At 39.8% G+C, this 25,724-nt stretch overlaps 1 protein-coding gene across 6 annotated transcripts in view; it reads left to right on the forward strand.

The window, feature by feature from the left end:
• Window positions 1-25,724, forward strand: part of Ars2 (arsenic resistance protein 2) — a 314,986-nt gene that overhangs the window by 216,509 nt on the left and 72,753 nt on the right. For all 6 annotated transcript variants that reach the window (XR_012966393.1, XM_076185179.1, XM_076185183.1 and 3 more), the window contains exon 15: window positions 3,348-3,520. Coding sequence is in view for 5 of the 6 variants with exons in the window: in XM_076185179.1 (XP_076041294.1) it covers window positions 3,348-3,520 (173 nt within the window). In the remaining variant the exon portion in view is untranslated. The remainder of the gene's footprint in view (window positions 1-3,347; window positions 3,521-25,724) is intronic.

The following is a 25,724-nucleotide window of genomic DNA, read 5'->3' on the forward strand; positions in this document are numbered from 1 at the left end:
CGTGTATTATTTCAATTAGTCTTAAGTAAAAACATTTTAAGTTTGTGGTACATGATATTCCATTTCTAAATACAAATTGTTTAGGGTTTAGTATATTGTTCTCTTCCAAGTGTTTAATCCATTTATTTTTAATAACTTCGCATATTTTTGCATTTGTGCTTGTAAGGGATATTGCTTTATAGTTTGTCAGATTTTCTTTGTCTCCTTTGTATATTGGTACAATATTTGCATTTTTCCAATCTTGTAGTACATTTCCTTCTTTGAGTGAGAAGTCAATTATCTTGTGTATTTTGTCTGTAAGTTCATCTATACATTATTTCAATATTCAGTTCGCTGTTCCATCAGGCCCATATGACTTTCTGACATCAAGATTTTTTTTATTTGGTCCCTTATTTCTTTCTGTGTCACTGTTATTCCTTTAATTTTGGGGGATCATACTCTGTCCTTCATCCCAAAATTGAGAGCTTTCAGTTGTAAATACAGAATTAAAATGCCTGGTCATTACTAAAGCTATTTCTACATCTATATATTCTTTATTTCCTTCGCGCAGTTTCACTATTTCATATTTGTCTTTTAGTTTGTCATTTACATATCTGTAAAATAATTTAGATTGGTATTTGCATTTGTCTTTTATATCTTTTTTGTAGTTTCTTTTTTCCTCTCTACGTATATCTACATGGAACATGGAATTCTTTTTTCCTCTCTACGTATATCTACATGGAACATAAGAGAGGAAGAGAGGAGTTTGAATGTGTTTGAGATAAGGTTTCTGAGAAGTATGATGGGGGTTACTAGGATAGAGTGAGAAATGAGGAGGTGAGGAGGAGAACAGGGGTGGAAAGGGAGTTGGGAGATAGGGTTGATGAAAGAGTATTAGGATGGTTTGGACACATGGAAAGAATGAGTGAAGAAAGAATTGTAAAAGAGATATGGAAGGCAGATGTGGAGGGAGTGAACATGAGGGGACATCCTAAGATGAGGTGGATGGATGGGGTGAAGGGGGCTTTGGGGAAGAGGGGAATGTCTGTTGAGGAAGGACGGGAGAGGACAGAAGACGGGTGAATGGAGAATGGTTGTATATGGATGATGCTGTGATGCATGAGGTGGAATGGGCGGGGGGGATGGGGGGTGAGGTAGTATGTGTGAGCAAAATTTGACGCAGCCCGAAGGGATTTCTCCCCGTCCTCTCCTTTTATGCATGGGGGGACAGAGAGGTGGGGTCGCCGATTTAATGAAGCGGCCTTGCTGTGGATGTGCTGTGTCTGGCGACACTGCTTCTGACCCAGGGCAGTGGACAAGGTGCAGGGATGACCCGTCATCCAGGAGGTGCTAAGATAAGAGGGAGGGTGGAGGGGTGTGGAGTGTATTCAGGGATGGAATGGGTGGGAATGATTTTATGCCTTTTCCTTTTTGGCTACCTCCTTTGTAAGGGGGAAAAACCCTTGGTATATGTATGTACGTATATCTATATAGTCATTTCTCAGTTTGATGTATGTTTGCCTTTTTTCTTCTTCTTTTTCTTTTTTTCTCTATCTTTTCCAGGCATTGTCTCTTCTATCTTTAGCATCACTACACTTACACATCACTACCAGCACAGCAAGACACAGCACATCCACAGCAAGGCCGCTTCATTAATTCGGCAAACCCCCTCCTATCATACTTCTCAGGCATTTCATCTCAAACACATTCAAACTCCTCTCTTCCTCTCTTATGCTCCATGTTTCTGCCCTGTACAGTGCTGTCAGCACAATCACTACCTCATAGAATCTCCTCTTATCATCCATTCCCAAATGTCTATTTCTCATTACACTTTTTAATCCCCCAAGGAATTTATTTGCTTCTTAATCTACATTCTACCTCCACCCCCCACTCCCTTTCCTGCTACATTTGCACCCAAGTAACTAAAACTATCCAATTCCTCCAGTCTCTCTTCCTTAATACTCACTTCCAGCCTGTTGCCACTCTCTCCCCTTGTACATCTCATTACCTTACTTTTGCCCACATTTATCTTTAACTTCCTTCTTTCACACACCTTCACAAACTGTGTCCATAACTTCCTCAATCCCTCCTCTGATCCTGCTACAAGCGCAGTGTTGTCCGCAAACAACAACTGGCTTATCTCCTACATTTCTCCATTTTCTTTAACCATCTCTAGTCCCAGCCCCACTACCCTTGCATTCACCTCTCACACCACCCCATCCATGTATAAGTTGAACAGCCAGGGTGATATAACACATCCCTGACGAAGTCCCACCATTACCTCAAACCACTCACTCTCTCCATTTCTAATCCTAACACAAGCTCTACTTCTCTCGAAAAAACTCTTGACTGCTCTTAACAGCTTTCCTCCTGTCCCATATATCTGCAGTACCTCCCACAGTGCCTTCCTGTCTACCCTGCCATAAGCCTTTTCCAGATCCATAAAGGCCCAAAAAACATCCTTACTTTCTCCTATAGTTTTCTCATATACGTCTTACCACAAAAATCTGATCTACACAACAGCTACCTATCCTAAACCCACAGTTCCTCACCAATTACTCCCTCTGTTCCTCTCCTAATCCTCTCAATCAAGACCCATAAGCCTTCCCAACTACACTTAACAACCTAATCCCTCTGAAACTGCTGCACTCACACTTGCCCCCCTTTCCCTTGTAAAGGGAATGGTGTGTGGAACAAAGAGGACAGGAGGAAATAGAAGGAAGGGTTGTGAGTGGTGGGATGAGGAAGTGAAGAAGGGTGTAGAAGGGAAGAAGCAGGCTTTCATAGATTGGTTACAAATTAGGATAAGGGAGTTGTATGAGAGGTACAAAGTAAAGAGATGTAAAGCATAAGATAAAGGAGGCAAAGAGGAGAGTAGATGTGAAATATGGTAAGAGTATGACAGAAATTTTTGAAAGTAATAAAAAAATGTTTTGGAAAGAAATTAAAAGAGGAAGAGGAGGCGAATCAAGTAGAGAAGAAAAGGTGCAGATGGAGAGATGACATTGGAAGAGAAGGCAGTGAGAGGAAGGTGGGCAGAGTATTTTAGGGAGTTGCTAAATGTGAAGGAGGATAGGGAAGAAAAGGTAGTTGCAGTGGGAAGCACTAAGAAAATGAGTGAGGAGTGAGGAAAAAGAAGAAATGAGGAAAGATGAAGTGAAATCAGCTGTTAAGATGATGAGAGCAGGTAAGGCATCTGGGTTGGATGGATGCTATGCAGAATGTCTGAAAAAAGGAGGTACAGTGATGGTGGACTGGCTGGTGAGGTTTAATGTTTAAGAGAGAGTAGGGTGCTGGAGGACTAGAGAAGTGCCTGTATAGTTCCTACATGTATATATTAACATTTATATTATTATTTAAATTCTCAGGTTTGAAGGAAGCTGAGGGTGAAGTTGAAAAATTTGTGCAGGCGAACACTCAGGAAGTTGCTAAAGACAAATGGCAGTGCCCATTATGTGGAAAAAAATTCAAAGGAGCAGAGTTTGTTCACAAACACATACTGAACAAACATGCAGAAAAAGTTAAAGAAGTAAAGAAAGAGGTAAGATTATGCAGAAAAAGTTAAAGAAGTAAAGAGGTAAGATTTATTTAGTTTATTTATTTTTCTTCCTATGTCTTTCTGTGACATTGTATTCTCATTGTTTTGTGGCTGCTACTTGTGCAAAAGAATCTTGTCATCTGGATACAAAGACTCATAACACTTGTAAGATATACAGCCCTGGGAACTGATATTTACCAGAATGCTTTCAATATGGACCAGAAATCATTGGGTTTGACATGACTCGCTGGCTTTTTTGGTACTGTTGCTGCAGTCTTGGAGTTGGTTTCTTGAAAGAAAAGCTTGGAAACTGATTGATATTATTACTAATATTGCCATTTTTAAGTAGATTCTTTATGCTTTTAATTATTCAAACTTGCATCACATTCTCATAATGAGTGAAGGCATGACAACCACCCTCATTATTAATTAAGAGTACATATCAGGGGAAGAGATTTTAATTTATCCCAAACACTAGAAGAGATTATTCCCCATCTCTTTTTCTGCATGAGGGGATGGAGAGGGGGGGGACACTGATTAAATGAAGTGGTCTTGCTGTGGATGTGCTGTGTCTTCCATGAAGAGCCAAGAAAAGAGGGAGGGGTGGTGGGAGTGGAGTGGGTGGGGATGAAATGGGTGGAAATGGAATTTGCCATCTGATTTTGGCTACCTTCCTTGTAATGGGATAAAATGCCCTTTGTATATGTATGTGTGTACATATCAGGGGGGAATGCATTGCTTCACACACTGACTCCTTTCTCCAAGTAAGCACCTACAAGGGGACATGACATAGCACCAGAAATGGCAAGATCGAGAAGCATCATCTCATTGATATTCAATCAATTCGTCACCCTTGGTTTCTCTTGCAGAAGACCTGTGGCCTCCAGAAACTGACAACATCCTCCAAGCAGGACCATAAGTCACTTAGAGAAGAGATAGATTGGCTACAAATTAGGACGAGGGAATTGTATGAGAGGTACAAAGTAAAGAGAAGGGAAGTTAAGCATAAGATAAAGGAAGCATAGAGGAGAGCAGATGTGAAATGGGGTAAAAGTATGACAGAAAATTTTTGAAAGCAATAAAAAGATGTTTTGGAAGGAAATTAAAAGAGAAAGAGGAGGCGAATCAAGTAGAGAAGAAAAGGTAAAAGGTGCAGATGGAGCGATGATAATGGAAGAGAAGGCAGTGAGAGGAAGGTGGGCAGAGTATTTTAGGGAGTTGCTAAATGTGAAGGAGGAAAGGTAGTTGCAGTGAGAAGCGCTAAGAAAATGTGAGTAATGAGTGAGGAAAATGGAGGAGAAATAGGGAAGGATTAAGTGAAATCAGCTGTTAAGATGATAAGAGTAGGTAAGGCACCTGGTCTGGATGGATGCCATGCAGAATGGGTGAAGAAAGGGGGTACAATGATGGTGGACTGGCTGGTGAGGTTTTTTAATGTTTGTTTGAGAGAGGGTAGAGTGCCAGAGGACTGGAGGAGTGCCTGTATAGTTCCACTTTACAAGGGAAAGGGGGACAAGTGTGAATGTAGTAGTTTCAGAGGGATCAGCTTGTTGAATGTAGTTGGGAAGGCTTATGGAAGGATCTTGATTGAGAGGATTAGGAGAGGAACAGAGGGAGTAATTGGTGAGGAACAGTGTGGGTTTAGGACAGGTAGGGGATGTGTAGATCAGATTTTTGTGGTAAGACAAATATGTGAAAAAGCTATAGGAATAGGTAAGGTTGTTTTTTGGGCTTTTATGGATCTGGAAAAGGCTTACAACAGGGTGGACAGGAAGGCACTGTGGGAGGTACTGCTGATATATGGGATAGGAGGAAAGCTGTTAAGAGCAGTCAAGAGTTTTTACGAAGGTAGTAGAGCTTGTGTTAGCATTAGAAATGGAGAGTGAATGGTTTGAGGTAAAGGTGGGACTTCGTTAGGGATGTGTTATGTCACCCTGGCTGTTCAATCTTTACATGGATGGGTTGATGCGAGAGGTGAATGCAAGGGTAGTGGGTCAGGGATTGGAGATGATTAAAGAAAATGGAGAAAAGTGGGAGGTGAGCCAGTTGCTGTTTGCTGACGACACTGCGCTTGTAGCAGGATCTGAGGAAGTTAGTGACAGAGTTTGAGAAGGTGTGTGAAAGAAGGAAGATGAAGATAAATGTGGGCAAAAGTAAGGTGATGAGATGTACAAGGGGGGAGAGTGACAGCAGGTTGGAAGTGATCATTAAGGGTGAAAGACTGGAGGTAGTGGATAGTTTTAGATACTTGGGTGTGAATGTGGCAGGAAAGGGAGGAGTGGGGGTGGAAATAGATATTAGATTGAGAGAAGCGAGTAAATGCCTTGGTGGATTGGTAAGTGTAATGTGAAATAGACATCTTGGAATGGATGCTAAGAGGAGGTTATATGAAGGAGTGATTGTGCCAACAGCATTGTATGGGTCAGAAACATGGAACATGAGAGAGGAAGAGAGAAGGAGTTTGAATGTGTTTGAGATGGAAATGTCTGAGAAGTATGATAGGGGTTACTAGGCTAGATAGAGTGAGAAATGAGGAGGTGAGGAGGAAAACAGGGGTGGAAAGGGAGTTGGGAGATAGGGTTGATGAAAGAGTATTAGGATGGTTTGGACACATGGAAAGAATGAGTGGAGAAAGATTAATAAAAGAAGTGTGGAAGGAGTGAGTGTAAGGGGGCATCCTAGGATGAGATGGATGGGTGGGGTGAAAGGGGCATTACAAAAAAGAGGAATGTCTGTGGAGGAAAGACAGGAGATAGTGGTGAATGGAGAGGGGTTGTGTATAGATGATGCTGTGATGCATGAGGGGGACTGGGTGGGGGATTGGGGGGTGAAGAAGTATGAGAAAAAAAAATTTATGCAGCCCGAAGGGATTTCTCCCCGTCTTCTCCTTTTCTGCATGAGGGGACAGAGAGGGGGGTCACCAAATTTATGAAGTGGCCTTGCTGTGGATGTGCTGCATCTTGCGACACTGCTTCTAACCCAGGGCAGTGGACAGGATGCAGGGATGACCCGTCATCCAGGAGGCGCCAAGATAAGAGGGAGGGTGGAAGGGAGTGGAATATATAGGAAATGGAATGGGTGGGAGTGGTTTCTTTGCCTTTTTCTGTTTGGCTACCCCCCATGTAGGGGGTAAAAGCCTTTGATGTATGTATGTCTGGGGAATGTTAGTGTGGAGCATACATATACCAAAGGATTTTTCTCGCTTACACGGGGGGGTAGCCAAAAAGAAAAAGGCATAGAAATCACTCCCACCCATTTCATTACCCATATATTCCACTCCCCTCCACCCTCCTCCCTCCCTCCAATCTGTGCACCTCCTGCATGACGGGTCATCCCTGCATCCTGTACACTGCCCTGGGTCAGAAGAAGTGTCGCAAGACAGCACATCCACAGCAAGACCGCTTCATAAATTCAGCGACCCCCCTCTCCGCCCCCTCATGCAGAAAAGGAGAAGACAGGGAGAAATCCCTTCGTGCTGCGTCAAATTTTTTCTCATACATACTTCCTCACCCCCCATCCCCCACCTCCCCCTCATGCATTACAGCCTCATCTATACACAACCCTTCTCCATTCACCCCTATCTTTTGTCCTCTCCCATTCTTCCTCTACAGACATTCCTCTCTTTTGTAAAGCCCCTTTCACAGCATCCATCCATCTCATCCTAGGACGCCCCCTCATATTCACTCCTTCCACCTCCGCCTTCCACACTTCATTTACTAATCTTTCTTCATTCATTCTTTCCATGTGTCCAAACCATCCCAATACTTTTTCATCAACCCTATCTCCTAGTTCCCTTTCCACCCCTGTTCTCCTCACCTCATTTCTCACTCTAGCCTTGTAACCCCTATCATACTTCCGACATTTCATCTCAAACACATTCAAACTTCTTCTCTCTTTCTCTCTCATGTTCCATGTTTCTGCCCCATACAATGCTGTTGGCACAATCACTCCTTCATATAACCTCCTCTTAGCATCCATTCCCAGATTTCTATTTCACATTACACTTATCAATCCACCAAGGCATTTACTTGCTTCTCTCAATCTACATTCTACCTCCACTTCCACTCCCTTTCCTGCCACATTCACACCCAAGTATCTAAAACTATCCACTTCCTCCAGTCTCTCGTCCCTTAATGCTCACTTCCAGTGTGCTGCCAATTTCACCCCTTGTACATCTCATCACCTTATTTTTACCCACATTTATCTTCAGCTTCCTTCTTTCACACACTCTCCCAAACTCTGTCACTAACTTCCTCAATCCCTCTTCTGATCCTAATACAAGTGCAGTGTCGTTTGCAAACAACAGCTGGCTCACCTCCCACTTTTCTCCATTTTCTTTAACCATCTCTAATCCCTGACCCACCACCCTTGCATTCACCTCTCGCACCACCCCATCCATGTATAAGTTGAACAGCCAGGGTGACATAACACATCCCTGACAAAGCCCCACCTTTACCTCGAACCACTCTCTCCATTTCTAATCCTGACACATGCTCTACTCTCGTAAAAACTCTTGACTGCTCCTAAAAGCAATCCTCTTATCCTGTGTATCTGCAATCCCTCCCATAGTGCCTCTTTGTCTACCCAGTCATAAGCCTTTTCCAGATCCATAAAAGCCCACAAAAACATCTTTACCTTTTCCTACAGCTTTCTCACATATGTCTTACCACAAAAATCTGATCTATGCAACCTCTACCTGTCCTAAAACCACACTGTTCCTCACCTACTCCCTCTGTTCCTCTCCCAATCCTCTCAATCAAAATCCTCCCATAAGCCTTCCCAACTACACTTAACAAACTAATCCCTCTGAAACTACTACACTCACACTTGTCCCCTTTTCCATTGTAAAGTGGAACTATACAGGCACTCCTCCAGTCCTCCAACACTCTACCCTTTCTCAAACAAACATTAAATAATCTCACCAGCCAGTCCATCACTGTACCTCAATTTTTCAGACATTCTGAATGGCATCTATCCAGACCAGGTGATTTAACTGCTCACATCATCTTAACAACTGCCTTCACTTCATCCTTCCTTATTTCTCCATTTTCCTCAATCTTCACAGTAATTTTTTTAGCACCTCCCACTGCAACTACCTTTCCCCTCCCTATCCTCCTTCACATTTAGCAACTCCCTTTCCCCTCCCTATCCTCCTTCACATTTAGCAACTCCCTTTCCCCTCCCTATCCTCCTTCACATTTAGCAACTCCCATAACCCCTTTACTCCAGGCCAAGATCTCGCGGGCAGCATTAGCTGCCAGATGTGCGATGTTGCATCATAATACTCACATTATAAAAAATCAAGTCACCGCTGTATTGCTCGTTCTCTCTTTCACCCGTGAATTTTGATAACCATAGAAAATATGATGAAGCCAGTTTACAGAGTATGGGGGTACAACTACAACAAATATAATCAAGACGCCGACATAGGCATCCTCACGTACCCACTTGCTCCCCATGACACCTACGTAGGCGTCATCGTATCGAAGGGGTTAAATACTTTGTCCATCTTCCTCTTACTGCCTTCTCTTCCATTATCATCTCTCCATCTGCACCTTTTACCTTTTCTTCTCTACTTGATTTGCCTCCTCTTTCTTAATTTCTTTCCAAAACATCTTTTTATTACTTTCAAAATTTTCTGTCATACTCTTACCCCATTTCACATCTGCTCTCCTTTATCTTGTGCTTTGCTTCTCTTCTCTTTTCTTTGTACCTCTCATATGACTCCCTCGTCCTATTTTGTAATAAATCTTTGAAAGCTCGCGTCTTATCTTCTACAACCTTCTTTGTTTCTTTATTCCACCACTCACTACCCTTCATTCTATTTCCTCCCGTTCTTCTTGTTCCACACACCATCATTGTACACCTTGTGACTTCCTCCTTGAACCATCCCCATTCCTCCTTCACTCCCTCCCACTCCTCTCTCAGCTTCTTCTTGTACTTATCCTTTTCCTTCTCATTTAACCATTTCACTCCAAGCACCTCCCTACCTTGTCCTTTTCCTCTTTCTCAATCTATCCCCCACTCTCAACTTACCTACCACCAAAAAATGATCTGATATTCCCCCACTCTCTCCCTTTAGAACATATACATCCTTAATTCTTCCTATTATACTCCTATCTACCACCACATAGTCCATTAACACTCTACCACCCTACCATCCACCACCCTCTCCCATGTGTTTTTATGCTTGACTTTCTTCCAAAACAGTGTATTTGCTATCATCAACTTTTTTTTTTTTTTTTTTCTTCTTCTTCTTCTTCTTCTTCTTCCTAGACACATCTCCACCATCAACTCTTCACAATGATTCTTTCCTGGAACTCCACATTTCCCAACCACTCCGTCAATTGGTTCATTTCCTACCCTAGCATTAAGGTTTCCCAATACAACTACATTGATGTTCCTCCCTAATCCCTCTATGCACTTACAATCTATCCAAAAAGCCTCCCTTTCTTCTACACTCTTCTTACTACCAGACCCATATGCACTTACAAAAACCCACATCTCCTTTTCCAGTTTCATCTTCATCCACATTAACCTTGAAGAAACCTCCTTCCACTCCACACATTTACCCATCTCTTCACTTACTAGTATAGCCACCCCTTCTCTCCCTTGCCCTCTCTTCACTCCTGAGAACCTTCCAGGTATACTCCCTAACACACTCGCCCTTCCTTCCCAACTTAGTTTCACTCAAAGCCATCACATCCATCTTTCTTCTTACAAGCATACTACCTATCTCTTTCCTTTTACTCTCATCTGTACCACATCCAGAGTACTGGTTGAAAACTCCTAGACCCTCTTATGCCTTTACTTTTTTAGGAATGTCCCCTGTGGGGCTACAGGGAGAAGGATGCTTAGTCCCAATCCTTGTCCCATTTTACTTGCCTCTTGTGATCCAAATGGGAATACTTGGTGGCAGCATTCTTTTCCCCCACCATAGGGAAGGGAAGGGGAAAGTTTAAAAAACTTTGGCCCAGAAAAATTGCAACATAATGAAAGTGCAAAGACACAGGAGCATGTAAAAGAAATTAGATAAGGAGTGAAGAACAACAAAAGTTTTTCAGGAGAATACTCAAAGTATGAAGAAATTGCTAAGAAAAAGAAAAAATGGACAGTACAATAGACATACAAATACCAAAGGTTTTTCCCCCCTTACAAGGGAGGTAGCCTTAAAACAAAGGCATAAAAACCACTCCCACCCATTCCATTCCCACATACTCCACTCCCATCCACCCCCACTCCTTATCTTGGCTCTTGCATGATAGGTCATCCCTGCATCTCGCCCACTGCCCTGGGTCAGAAGCAGTGTCGCAAGACACAGCACAACCACAGCAAGGCCGCTTCATCAAACTGGTGACCCCATTCTCCTTCACTTCATGCAGAAATGGAGAAGACAGGAAGAAATCCCTTCGGGCAGTGTCAATTTATTATTATAAATACTCCCTCACCCCACATCCCCCACCCACTCCCCCTTCATGCATCACAGCATCATGCATACACAACCATTCTCCATTTACCCCATCATGTCCTCTCCCACCTTTCCTCAACAGACATTCCTCTCTTTCCCAATGCCCCTATTACCCCATCCATCAATCTCATCCTTGGTTGCCCCCTCGTGTTCACTCCTTCCACTGATGCCTTCCACACCTTTTGCTAATCTTTCTTCTCCCATTCTTCCCATATGTCTAAGTCATCCCAATACTCTCTCATCAACCCTATCTCCAAACTCCCTTTCCACCCCTGTTCTCCTCACTCCTCATTTCTCACTCTATCCAGCCTTGTGACCCCTATCATACTTTACAGGCACCTCATCCCAAACACAATAAACTAATAAGGAAGATAGAATCAATAGGTGGCATCAGAGGAAAATTATTGAAATGGATGAAAGACCTTTGCCTCTTTGGATGAGGAAATGCTAAAAGAAAATTTAACTACACTAATAAGACCAAAACTCAAGTACGCAGCAACACTATGGACACCCAGTACCAAAAAGAATATAAAGAAGTTAGAATACAAAGAGCAACAACAAAACTGGCACTAACTCTTTCCAAAATGACATATGAACAAAGACTGTTCAAATTAGATTTACCAACTCTGGAACAAAGAAGGGAAAGAGGAGACTATCTATAGAATTATGAAGGTAATGGAAATCTTAGATAAGAATGACTTATTGAAATGGGACAATGGAAAAACAAGAGGACACGAAAAGAAACTAAAAAAAAAGATAATTACAGAAGAGATCTGAAAAAAATAGCTTCCCACACAGAGTGATAGGTACTTGGAACAAATTATACAAAGAAACAGTGTGTGCAAACACTATTCAAGATTTTAAGAAAAAAACGATGCTGAGAGATACAGACGGGTCACCATAAGCATAGCTCCCTTCCCGTATAATACAACTAGGTAAATACAAACTCCTCCTCTCTTCTCTTATTATCCATGTTTCTGCCCCATACAGTGCTGTCGGTACAATCACTCCATACAATCTCATAGCATCCATTCCCAAATGTCTATTTCTCATTACACTTTTTAATCCCCCAAGGCATTTACTCTCTTCTTAATCTCATATCATCCATTCCCAAATGTCTATTTCTCTTTACACTTTTTAATCCCCCAAGGCATTTACTCTCTTCTCAATCTCCATTCCTCCCTTTCTTGCCTCATTCACACCCAAGTATCTAATACTGTCCACTTCCTCCAGTCTCTCTCCCTTAATACTCACTTCCAGCCTGTTGCCACTTTCTCCCCTTGTACATCTCATCACCTTTTACACACATCTTCAACTTCCTTTCGAACACCCTCCCAAAATTTGTCACTAAATCCTCAATTCCTCCTCTGATCGTGCTACAAGTGCAGTGTCATCAGCAAACAACAACTGGTTTATCTTCCACTGTTCTCTATTTTCTTTAACCCTCTCCAATCCCCAACCCATTAACCTTGCATATACATCTCACACCACCCCATCCATGTATAAATTGAACACCCAGGGTAACATAACACATCCATGATGAAGTCCCACCTTTACCTCAAACCACTCCATTTCTGATTCTAACACAAGCTCTACTATTCTCTTAAAAAATCTTGATTGCTCATAAAAGCTTTCCTGTTATTCCATATATCTGCAATACCTCCCACATTGCCTTCCTGTCTACCCTGTCATAAGCCTTTTCCAAATCAATAAAAGCCCAAAAAACATCCTTACCTTTTCCTAAAGCTTTCTCACATATGTGTTACCACAACAGTCTAATCCACGCAACCCCTATTTGTCCTAAACCCATATTGTTCCTCACCAATTACTCCCTCTGTTCCTCTCCTATTACTCCCTCTGTTCCTCTCCTAATCCCCTCAATCAAGGCCTTCCCATAAGCCTTCCCAACTACTGTAAACAAATTTATCCCTCTGAAACTACTACACTCACTCTTGTTCCCCTTAACTTTGTAAAGTGGAACTATACATGCACTCCTCCAGTCCTCCAGCACTCTACCCTCTCTTAAACAAACATTAAATTACCTTCCCAGCCAGTCCATCACTGTAATTTTTATATATAAGTGTGAATGTATTAGTTTCAGAGGGATTAGCTTGTTGAGTGTAGTTGGGAAGGCTTATGGGAGGATCTTGATTGAGAGGATTAGGAGAGGAACAGAAGGAGTAACTGGTGAGGAACAGTGTGGATTTAGGACAGGTAGAGGTTGTGTAGATCAGATCTTTGTGGTAAGACAGATATGTGAGAAAGCTATAGGAAAGGGGAAGGATGTTTTTTGGGCTTTTATGGATCTGGAAAAGGCTTATGATAGGGTAGACAGGAAGGCACTGTGGGAGGTTATGCAGATATACGGTATAGGAGGAAAGCTTCTGGGAGCTGTCAAGAGTTTTTATGAGAATAGTAGAGCTTGTGTCAGAATTGGAAATGGAGAGAGTGAGTGGTTCGAGGTAAAGGTGGGACTTCGTCAAGGATGCGTTATGTCGCCCTGGCTGTTCAACTTATACATGGATGGGGTGGTGCGAGAGGTAAATGCAAGGGTAGTGGGCAAGGGATTGGAGATGGTTAAAGAAAATGGAGAAAAGTGGGAGGTGAGCCAGCTGTTGTTTGCAGACGACACTGCGCTTGTGGGAGGATCGGAGGAGGGATTGAGGAAGTTGATGGCAGAGTTTGGGAGAGTATGTGATAGAAGAAAGCTAAAGATAAATGTGGGTAAAAGTAAGGTGATGAGATGTACAAGGGGTGAAAGTGGCAGTAGACTGGAAGTGAGCATTAAGGGAGAGCGACTGGAGGAAGTGGATAGTTTTAGATACTTGGGTGCAAATGTGGCAGGGAAAGGTGGAGTGAAAGTGGAGGTAGAATGTAGATTGAGAGAAGTGAGTAAATGCCTTAGTGGATTAAAGAGTGTAATGAGGAATAGACATTTGGGAATGGATGCTAAGAGGAGACTATATGAAGGAGTGATTGTGCCAACAGCACTGTATGGGGCAGAAACATGGAACATAAGAGAAGAAGAGAGAAGGAGTTTGAATGTGTTTGAGATGAGGTGTCTGAGAAGTATGATGGGGGTTACTAGGCTAGATAGAGTGAGAAATGAGGAGGTGAGGAGGAGAACAGGGGTGGAAAAGGAGCTGGGAGATAGGGTTGATGAAAGAATATTAGGATGGTTTGGACACATGGAAAAAATGAGTGAAGAAAGACTAGTAAAAGAGGTATGGAAGGCAGATGTGGAGGGAGTGAACATGAGGGGACGTCCTAGGATAAGGTGGATGGATGGGGTGAAGGGGGCTTTGGGGAAGAGGGGAATGTCTGTTGAGGAAGGACGGAAGAGGACAGAAGACGGGGGTGAATGGAGAATGGTTGTATATGGATGATGCTGTGATTGCATGAGGTGGAATGGGCGGGTGGATGGGGGGGTGAGGTAGTATGTGTGAGCAAAATTTGATGCAGCCCGAAGGGATTTCTCCCCATTCTCTCATTTTATGCAATGGGGGGACGGAGAGGGGTGGTCGCCGATTTAATGAAGCGGCCTTGCTGTGGATGTGCTGTGTCTTGCGAAACTGCTTCTGACCCAGGGCAGTGGACAAGGCGCAGGGATGACCCGTCATTCAGGAGGTGCTAAGATAGAGGGAGGGTGGAGGGGTGTGGAGTGTATTCAGGGATGGAATGGGTGGGAATGATTTTATGCCTTTTTCTTTTTGGCTACCCCCCTTGTAAAGGGGAAAAAGCCTTGGTATATGTATGTATATATATATATAGACATTCTGCATGGCATCCATCCAACCCAGGTGCCTTACCTGCTCTCATCATCGTGACAACTGCCTTCACCTCATCTTTCCTTATTTCTCCTTTTTCCTCACTTATAACTGTCATTTTCTTAGCACTTCCCCCTGCAACTACCTTTCCCTTCCTGTCCTCCTTCACATTTAGCAACTCCCTAAAATACTCTGCCTATCTTCATCTTACTGCCTTCTCTTCCATTATCATCTCTCCATCTGCACCTTTTACCTTTTCTTCTCTATTTGATTTGCTTCCTCTTCCTCTTTTAATTTACTTCCAAAACCTTGTGACTCCTTGAACTATCCCCATTCCTCCTCCACTCCTAGTTCTACTCTATCCCTCACTCCCTCCCACTCCTCTCTCAGTTTCTGCTTGTACTCCTTCTCCTTTTCTTTCTCATTTAAGCAGTTCACTTTAAGCACCTCTTTACCTTCTGTCCTTTTCCTCTTTCTCCATCTATCTACCTTCTACCAAAAAATGATCTGACATTCCTCCACTCTCTCCCCTTAGAACATGTACATCCAAAACTCTTCCTACTATACTCCTGGTTACCACTATGTAGTCCATTAATGCTCTATCTACCCTTCCATCCACCACCTCCCATGTGTATTTATGTTTGACTTTCTTCATAAACACTGTGTTTGCGATCATCGACTCTCCAATACGATTTTTTCCTGAAACTCCACACTTACCAACTACTCTTTCAATTGGTTCATTTCCTACCCTAACACTAAGGGCTCCTAATACCACTGCATTGACATTTCTCCCTAATCCCTCCATGCACTCATTTAAATCTATCCATAAAGCCTCCCATTAACAAATTTCTTACTACCAGGCCCACATACACTTACAAAAACCCACATCTCCCTTCCCAGTTTCACCTTTATCCACATAAACCTTGAAGAAACCTTCCACTGCACTACACACTTACCTATCTATGATAAAAGTTGAAAGCAAACATGAAAAGTAGAAAATTTGTAGTAGTATATGTGCCCCCCAAAACACAGTCCTGGACAGAAAGTAATCATTCCAAACTGTTGGAAGATAGAAAATATGAATTAACTAATAAACTGAAAGAAAGAGGAAATATAGTAATTATGGGTGATTTTAATTAAAAAGGAATATGTTGGGAAGAAATGACAGTGAAGGGTGGAGAAGATCTCTGGGCAAACATACTACTCAATATGACCATTGAATACAAAATGACTCGGTGGATAAAGAAAATACCAGATACAGAAACAATGAGGAACCATCGAGACTGGATTTAATACTTATGTCAGAACCTGAAATTGTGGACAGAATTGATTACAAAACTCCAATAGGAAAGAGTGACCATGTACTAATAGAATTCAAACTAAAAGAGCAAATGGACTTAAGAAATGAAAAAATAGAAAAGGAAGACTATTGTACAACAAAACAAATTTTTAGAAACTCAAAAAATTCCTTCGTAACGCAAACTGGGAAAAATTCCTAAATGAAGAAACAAAGATGGAAGAGATGTGAAGTATACTAAAAGAAATTTATAATGAGGAAGTGAACAAATATGTACCACAACAAAAGCAAGAAAGAGTATACATAAAAAGCTGGTACAACAAAAATTGTAGTGAGGCTAAGGATAAAAGAGACAAAGCTTGGAAAAGGTGGAAAAAAAGAGCAAATGGCAAACCTATATCAAACTAAGAAATGATTATGTAAAAATATGCTGAGATGAAAAGAGAAACTGTGAAAGAGAAATAATAGAAAAATGCAAGGAACAACCTAAACTATTTTACAGGTATGTAAATGGTAAAATAAAAAATGGAAAAGCTGCACCTGGGAAATTATGAATATTATGAAGAACAAAAAATGGCTGAAATTATGAGCAATCATTTCAAATCTGTATTCACAATTGAAAATTCACCTAACTGTGAGGGAATAGAGAGAGACCCCCCCATGAAGGAAATGAACAACCAAATAAAAAGCCTAGATGTCAGAAAATCACATGGTCTGGATGGAATTGCAAATTGGATACTGAAAGAATGCATAGAGAAGTTGAAGGACAAAATATGCAATATAATGAAATACTCAAAGAAGGAAAGGTACCACAGGACTGGAAAAAAAAAGCAAACACATGTGAAAAAGTTATCAAAAGTAGATGGGTTAAGGGGGCCGTCGCACTCGAAAACGAACTTCGTCAATTATGATCGGAATTTCGCGAATTTTTAATATGTTCACCAATTTTCATATCATTTGGTTGAAAAATAATGAAGTTATTAATAAAAAAAATGTTTTTTGACAAATTACAAACTTTCTATCTCATCAATTGACTGAGCATGCTGAAAAAAATACCACAAATGCTCTATAGCAATACCTAAAAAATTATCGTACAGTTTTTGGAATTTCCTCTTAGTTTAGATTTTTTTTTTTTTTTTTCTTTATATATATATATATATATATATACAATATATCGACTTCTATCACAAAAAATGAAGAACCCCACTGCTATGAGTCATCTCCAGTAATAACCGAGGCAGAAGTACACTCTCAATAATTTGATTCAGTTTCTTAGCTTTCATGAAATGCACGTTTCTTCTTCGAATGTTTAGGCATTCTTGAAATGATTGTAGCTTCAAATAAAAGTAAATAAAAGTTCTCCAAGGAGCGACAATTCGCTTCTCCGCCTACTCACAATAATTCTCTCAGTTTACTCACGAGTGCGAAGTGCTTTCCCCACGTGTAGGACAAGTTTCCAGCTAGTCTATATTAGTGAATAACAAAATACATCGCATTTGTGCCATTTTTATTGCAATGAAATAACTTAGTCGAACATATGTGCAGCGAAGGTGTACTGGGAAGTGGGGGTGGGGTCAGAAAAATAGCCATAACTCCTTTATTTTTTGGTATTTCGCTGAAATATTTCAGGACTGGCTTGCCAAAGGCCACTAGATGATGGAATTTTTTTCGAATATTTCGATTTTGTTCGGAAATTCATCGCGACGGCCCTCTTAAACATCTGGAAGAAAAAAATGTACTTAATCCAAAACAATTTGGATTTAGACAAGGAAGATCATGTACAACAAACCTGATCTGCTTCTATTCGACACTAAAAGAAATAATCCAAGAAATGGATGGATGGGCAGACTGTGCCTTTCTAGACCTACAAAAAGCATTTGAGAAGGTACCACACAACAAACTACAGTAGAAGCCCGATTTAATGAACTAATTCAGCCAAGGTCCAATCCGCTAAATTGAATTTTCCGTTAAATTGAGTGAGTGAGCGTTGGTGTAACAGTGTTGCCAGAGCGGATTATAAAAATGATACGTACCTAAAAATTCCCTAGTGTACACACACACACATACAGTATATATATTATTGTAAGTGAATTATAGGCAGCACAATCGTGAATTGTAAACGAACAGCAACGTGCAGTAATTCGTTGCAAAATGTGTGTGTGCGTGTATTTACCTAGTTGTATTTTACGGGAAGGGGAGCTATGCTCGTGGTGTCCCGTCTTCATATCTCATTTTATCTAAACTATTTTTAAATTCATGTATTGTTTTTGCACACACCACTTTCTCATCTAACTTGTTCCAACTGTCCATTACTCTGTGAGGAAAGCTGTTCTTTTTCAGATCTCTTCTATAGCTGTCTTTCTTGATTTTCTTTCCGTGTCCTCTGGTATTTCTATCATCCCATTTTATCAGATTCTCTCTATCAATAATTTCTATGCCTTTCATGATTCTGTAAATAGCTATCAAATCTCTCTTCTTTGCTCTAGTGTCTGTAATTCAAGTTTTGCTAGTCTCTCTTCATATGATAGTTTTGAGAGTGTTGGTGCCAATTTTGTAATTGCTCTTTGTATTCTTTCAAGTTTTTTTATACATTTTTTTGTACTTTGTGACCACATCATTGCTGCATATTCCAATTTTGGTCTTATCAGAGTGATTAGAATTTTCTTCACCATTTCTTCATCCAGGTATGTAAATGCCACTTTGATTGTTCTTATTAAATTATAAGTTAAGTTTCTCCAAAAATCTTATATGTTTCTCAGGTGACATATTATTCATAACAATGACTCCCAGGTCCTCATTTTCTACTTTTTTTATTCTTTCTTCTCCCAATTTATATGATCCTGTTACTCTGTTTTTGCTTTTTCCAAATTCCATTATACTACACTTTTTAGTGTTGAACTCCATCTCCCACTTCCTACTCCATTCCCATACTTTATTTAGATCACTCTGTAGTGACTCACAGTCTTCTTCCGTGTTCACTTTTTTTAATAGTTTTGCATCATCTGCAAAGAAGCTCATATAACTTTCAATTTCTTCATCCATATCATTAATATATATATAGCAAACATTATTGGGGCCAAAACTGTTCCTTGTGGAACACCGCTTATTACTTCATCCCATTTTGAGTGTTTGTCTCTTATCACTACTCTCATTTTTCTTCCTTGCAAAAAGTCTTCCATCCATTTAAGCAGTTTGCCCTGTATTCCTCCTTCAGTTTCTAATTTCTTAAGCAACTTCTTATGTGGTACTTTGTCAAAAGCTTTTTTTAGGTCTAGAAATGCACAATCAGCCCATCCATCTCTTTCTTGTATTATATCTATTAGCCTTGAATAGAAACATATTAAATCGGTGACACATGATCGTCCTTGTCTGAATCCAAATTGCCTTGGATTTAGCACGTTGTTTTTTTGTTTTGTTTTTTTCCCTAAACATTTTACCCATCTACTTTTGATAAATAATTCTTTCACATATTTTTGCTATTGTACTTGTTAGAGAGACTGGTCTATAGTTGGTAGGATCTTCTTTATTTCCCCCGTTATATATAGGTACTATATTTGCTTTTTTCCATTCTTCTGGAACTTTTCCTTCTTTCAAGGAACTGTTTATTATGCTATGTATTTTGTCTGCCAGTTCATTCCTGCATTCTTTCAAAATCCGTTTGCTATTTCATCTGGTCGATGCGATTTTCTGACATCAAGATTACTCAAGTGTTTCATTATTTCATTCTTTGTTACTTCTATTTCTTTCATAGGAGGGACTTTCTCTTTCCATTCGATCTCTTCAGGTTGATGTTCTCCCTTGTAAACACTGATTTAGAATGCTTGTTCATAATTTCCACCATTTCTATTTCCTCTGTGTATTCAACTCCTTGTCTTGATTTCTCCAAATCTTGTTTGTTTTTCAGTTTGTTGTTTACAAATCTGTAAAATAGTTTTGGTTGATCTTTACATTGTTCTATGACATCTTTTTCATAATTTCTCTTTTCCTCTCTGCACGCTTGTACATATTCATTTCTATAACAAGTATATATTTTCCATTTTCAGGTCTTTTGTATTTCTTCCATTTGGTCCAAGCTTTGTCTCTTTTGTCTTTTAACTCCCTACAATTTTTGTTGTACCAGCATTTTACATATTCTTTTTCTTGTTTTTGTCATGGGACATACTTTTCCACTTTTTTTATAAATTTTTGTCAAAATATTCCATTTCTCTTCCACTGTTGTTTCTTTGTATATTCCTTCCCAGTTTTCTTTTTGAAAGAATTCTCTTATTTGATCAAATTTTGTTTTTTTCATTCATCATTCTTCCTTTTCTATATTGTTCATTTCTTTTCATGTATTTTTCCTCATTTAGTTCCAGTTCAATCAATATGTGGTCACTTTTACTTATTGGTGTTTTGTATTCAATATTTTCCACTATTCTAGGTTCAGATGTGGTTATTAAGTCTAGTCTCGATGGTTCTTCATTTCTATACCTAGTGTTCTCCTGTATCCACTGTGTCATTGTATGTTCAATAATCATCTCGAGTAGAACATTTCCCCATGAGCCGTCTCCACCCTTTACTCTCATCTCTTCCTAGCAGACTTCTTTGCAATTAAAGTCGCCCATCATAACTATTCTTCCTCCATCTTCCATTATCTTATTTAATGTTATCCTTGTGTCCTCTAACATACTTTTATGTTCACTCTCTTCCCACGAGGCTGTTTTTGGAGGCACATCATTTATCACAAACTTTCTGCTCTTCTTATCTCTGTCTTCCACTTCGATCATAATCATCTCTACTGTATTCTTTCCATATGTGACACACCTCACATTTATATCCTTCTTAGTCAGGAACATAACTCCACCCCTTTGCTTTGTCTCTCTGTTTCTAATCCAATAATTATATGTATCATGTCCTATACTGTTGGTGGTAGTGGACCTTTTAATTTTGTTTCTACAATTCCCATTATGTCCGGTTCTTTTTCCTTCAGATAATCATTCAGATCATTCAATCCTGTTATTAATCCATCTATATTTGTGTAAGACACTCTTAGTTTTCTGCCACTTTCATTGTATTCTCTGTTTCCCTTTTGTTTTTCTCTAGTATGTTGTATTTCCTTACTTTCACATTCACTACTCTCCAATAGAACTTCTCTTTTTCTGACTGTTCTCATCTCGTTTTTTCCTTAGCTTCATGTCTTTTCTTGTTTTCCTCCTCTCTTTCCTCTTTATTAATTTCTCTTTTTATCCATACCTTTTTATATTGTTCACTTGCTGCTAGTTTCCCTGTTTTTGTTAAGATATTCTCTGCCGTCGTTTGTGACCTGAATTTAATCTTAATTGGTCTGGTCTTATCTAGGTACGGGCACAAAATTTTCATTTTTCTTTTAACCCTTAAATTATTGTTGCATATGAAAGGCAATTTTATTAGAAACAAAATGCTTTTTAGTTTTTTGAAATAGCTAAAAAAATAAGGGAGATACGAATTTTTTTAGTTATTTTTTAGCCTGCATTTTTGGCTGGACTTCACCATAGCAAAGTGTTAGAATTAAGGGTGGTCATTTGTAAAGATTTCGGTAAAGAAATACACTAACTCTAAACCACTGGTCCAATTTTATTAAAATTCGGAATAAATGGGTTTTAAGGATCAACAAATCACATGAGCATGTCAAAAACAATGTAAGACATCTCCATCATACCATATTTGCCTTTTCATGGCAACCATGAAGTTGTCAATTTTCAGATTATCATCAATAAAAACGAAACCCTTGGCCCAACTCACATGCAACTTGGCATACCTAGGTTTTATGGGTCAATAAAACACCTGAGCATGTCAATAACATTGCAGGACCTTCTTCTGATACCATTCTTACTAACACCTATCACGTTGTCATGGCAACTGTTGTCAATTTAGACTCCTGAGCATGTCATTAACATTGCAGGGCCTTCTTATACCATTCTGTTGTCAATTTAGACTCCTGAGCATGTCATTAACATTGCAGGGCCTTCTTATACCATTCTTACTAACACCTATCATGTTACCATGGCAACTGTTGTCAAATTGGAAATAATGATAACATCCGAACCACTGGCCCAATTGACATGCAACTTGGCATGTGAAGATTTTTGGGTCAAAAAATCGCCAAGTGTATATTGCCCAATGATCTTGAGCTGCTCAAATATGGAAGAAAATAGGTTAAAAAACATTCTTACATTACAATAGTATGTTATTGATGTCTTACCTTAATATTTTCACTCGACAAACTAATTTGACAAGATTGATAACCAAATTTGCGTTGGTATTGGTGAATATTTGTTTTCTTTGAAAGATTTGGGCATACACTTGTTTAATAACAAGATAATTTGAATACCCTGCGCATGCGATGAACGGACCTCACTTTAACGAATTTCGGATGCAACGGACAAAATCTGTAGCTTCCGGAGCGACCGGACGCGGTCCGATGTTTCCGCAGTTGACCGCCAGATGACCTATGGTCGCATTGTTTACAACTGTGCCGGAACACGTGGAGCTGTTTGGTCCGTGTTTTCGACCTTTTTGTCCCTGTTTTGTGTGTTGTTTGTGAAATAATTCAACAGTTTTTTTAACCATGGCACCTGTACATCCTGTAGAAAAGAGGAAAAGAGTCAATTTAACAGTATCACAGAAGCTTGAGTTGATTAAAAAGTTGGAAAGTGGAGTGTCGGTGAAGCAGGTGTGTGATGAATATGGAGTAAAGAAACAAACTCTGTCTGATATTCGAAAAGGAACAACTTCCCCAATATTCGCTGAAGTATTCGGTTGATGAAAATTTTGGACTTGGTACTCTTGGGGTGAAAAATTTGGGCCAGATCCCAGGTATTTACACTAACAGATTGGATAGTGTGCTTAAGTAAAAGTACCGTACTGTATTCATTCCTCATTTTTTCTTAACGTAATCTTTGAAATACAGTAGTATCGGAAACTTCGGACAATCAGGTATATCGGACCGGTGTTCCCCCCTTTTAGTCCGTTAAATCGAGGTATGAGTGTATATATATATTTATATACCTCCAAAGTACTAAATTATAAATTTTTCCTTGACTCCACCACCACAATCTGGTAACATCTGGTAACATTGGACTCTGAGACACGCATGTGGCCAGTTGACGGAAAATGCTCAACTTAGCTTACCGTTCCCGCTAAATTGAGCTATTTCCGTAGACGCGTGTCTGGCCAGCTAGCGGACCATTTCCACTAAGTTGAGCATTATCGTTATTGCTATTTGCAGTTCGCTAATTTGAGCTTCCGCTAAATTGAGATTCGTTAAATCGGGCTTCTACTGTAATAAGAAAAATAGAATCAATAGGTGGCATCAAAGGAAAATTATTGGAATGAATGGAAGACTTCCTGACTGGGAGAAAAATGAGGGTAGTAATTAGAGACAAATACTCAAATTGGGAAGAAATGATAAGTGGTGTCCTGCAAGGTTTGGTATTGGCTCCAATCATGTTTGCCATATATATAAATGAAATGGATGAAGGAGTAGAGTGTTATATGAATTTCTTCGCAGATGACGCAAAGATACTAAAGAAAGTAAGAACATAGGAGGATTGTGAGTTATTACAGTTAGACCTGGACAAAATCTGGAAATGGACTCAAAAGTGGGAAGTGAACTTCAATATCAAGAAGTGTAGTATAATGGAGTTTGGAAAAGTAGAAATAGAATATCAAGAAATTATAAAATTGGTGAAGAAGTCAAAAAAGTGAACTCAGAATGAGACCTTGGAGTAATAATCAGCAAAGACATGACACACATTTCAATAAAATAGTCGGAAAAACCTTCAAGTGGCATTTGACTACTTGGATGAGGAAATTATTCAAAAATATTAGTTACACTAATAAGACCAAAACTGGAGTATGCAGCAACACTATGGACACCCAGTACTAAAAAGAATATAAAGAAATTAGAAATAATACAAAGAGCAACGACAAAGTTGGCATCAACTCTCCCCAAAGATTGTCCAAATTGGAATCACCAACTCTGGAACAAATAAGAGAAAGAGGAGATCCACTGACTATAGAATCATGAAAGGAATGGAAATCCTAGATAGGAATGATGTATTAAATGGGACAATGGAAAAACAAGAGGACAGGAAAAGCTCAAAAAGGATAACTATAGAAGAGATCTAAAGAAAATAGCTTCCCACATAGAGCACTGGATACCTGGAATGATTTAGATAAAGAAACAGTGTGTGCAAACATTATTCAAGATTTTAAGAAAAAAATTTATGCTGAAAGATACAAAGACAAGTCACCTCGAGCATAGCTCCCTTCCTGTATAATACAACTAGATAAATACTAGTATAGTCACCCCTTCTCTCCTTTGTCCTCTCTTCACTCCAGAAATCCTCACAACTACACTCCCAAACTCAAACTCACATCTCCCTTTTCAACTTGGTTTCACTCACTGCCAACACATCCATCTTTCTTCACACAAACATAATGACTGTCTCTCATCTGTACCACATCCACACACATTAAAAGACCCAAACCTTAGGGTACAGTTTGGAAAACTACTCCTCGACCCTCTTATGCCTTTACTTTTTTTAGGAATGACCCATTTGGGGCTACAGGGAGGATTCCCAGTCCTATCCCCATCCCGTTTTTATTACCTTATACGACTCAAGTAAAAAGACTTGGTGGCAATATTCTTTTCTCCCACCACAGGGTTGGACAAAGAAATGAAATGAATACTCAGAGAAATGGTACAGGACAGTAACAACAGCATAATGAAGGGACAGTCATAGTATAATAAAGTACAGTCAGTCCTCCTTATACAGTAATTTTTTATCCAGTAAATTCACAGTTACGGTATTTGGTAATTACTACCCTCAATTCTATATATGGTAAGAAAAATTCACAGTTATGGTATCCGCTCGTGTTTTGTTTACACTGTACCGTAGTGCCACCATGCCATGCGGCCACCACAACAATCAGTCTCTTCCCGCGTTCGGTATACGGTAATTTCAATTTACTTGCTGTATCATCATTTCTCTATGAACAGAGATTTCCTCGACCACAGACAAAATGATGTGTGTCTTTGGTCCATAGGGGCACCCCATATAGACCCTAAAGTATCAGCTGCATGCTACTTAGCCAATACCCTAGGCAGGGATAGAGTACAATAGAGGAAACAATATATATATATATATATACACACACAGACACACACACACACACACACACACACATATTTTATGGAAGGTTAACCACTTTGAAGAGAAACAACTGAAGTAGAGTGCTTTTGATGTATTTTTCACTTAAAATGTAATACAGAACTCCCTCAATTAACACGGATTCAAATAACATGGATTTTATTTCAAAACCATCTCAAATGTAGAGAACCGTTTTAAAATTCGTGCCGAGTTGGGCACGCATACGCACACACGCGGCAACATCACAAACATTTGTGGTGACTGCTTTCTATTTTACCATATACAGTCGATCCTCAGATAACACGGTCATTATGTACAGGTAGTCATCGACTTACGACCTATGCGACTTACGACTGATCGACTTTACGACCACGAGATAGTGCAATAATATCTAACATTTAATAGAATTGCAATGTTATGCCTGGCAGTGCAGTACAATTACTTTGCATGCCGCAAGACGCAAGTACGACAATTTTGGCAGGCTGCCGGCGGCATCAGCATT

This window comes from Oratosquilla oratoria, chromosome 5 (assembly GCF_046742065.1).
Source record: "Oratosquilla oratoria isolate Oo_2021 chromosome 5, ASM4674206v1, whole genome shotgun sequence".
NCBI classification, from domain to species: Eukaryota; Metazoa; Arthropoda; class Malacostraca; order Stomatopoda; family Squillidae; genus Oratosquilla; species Oratosquilla oratoria.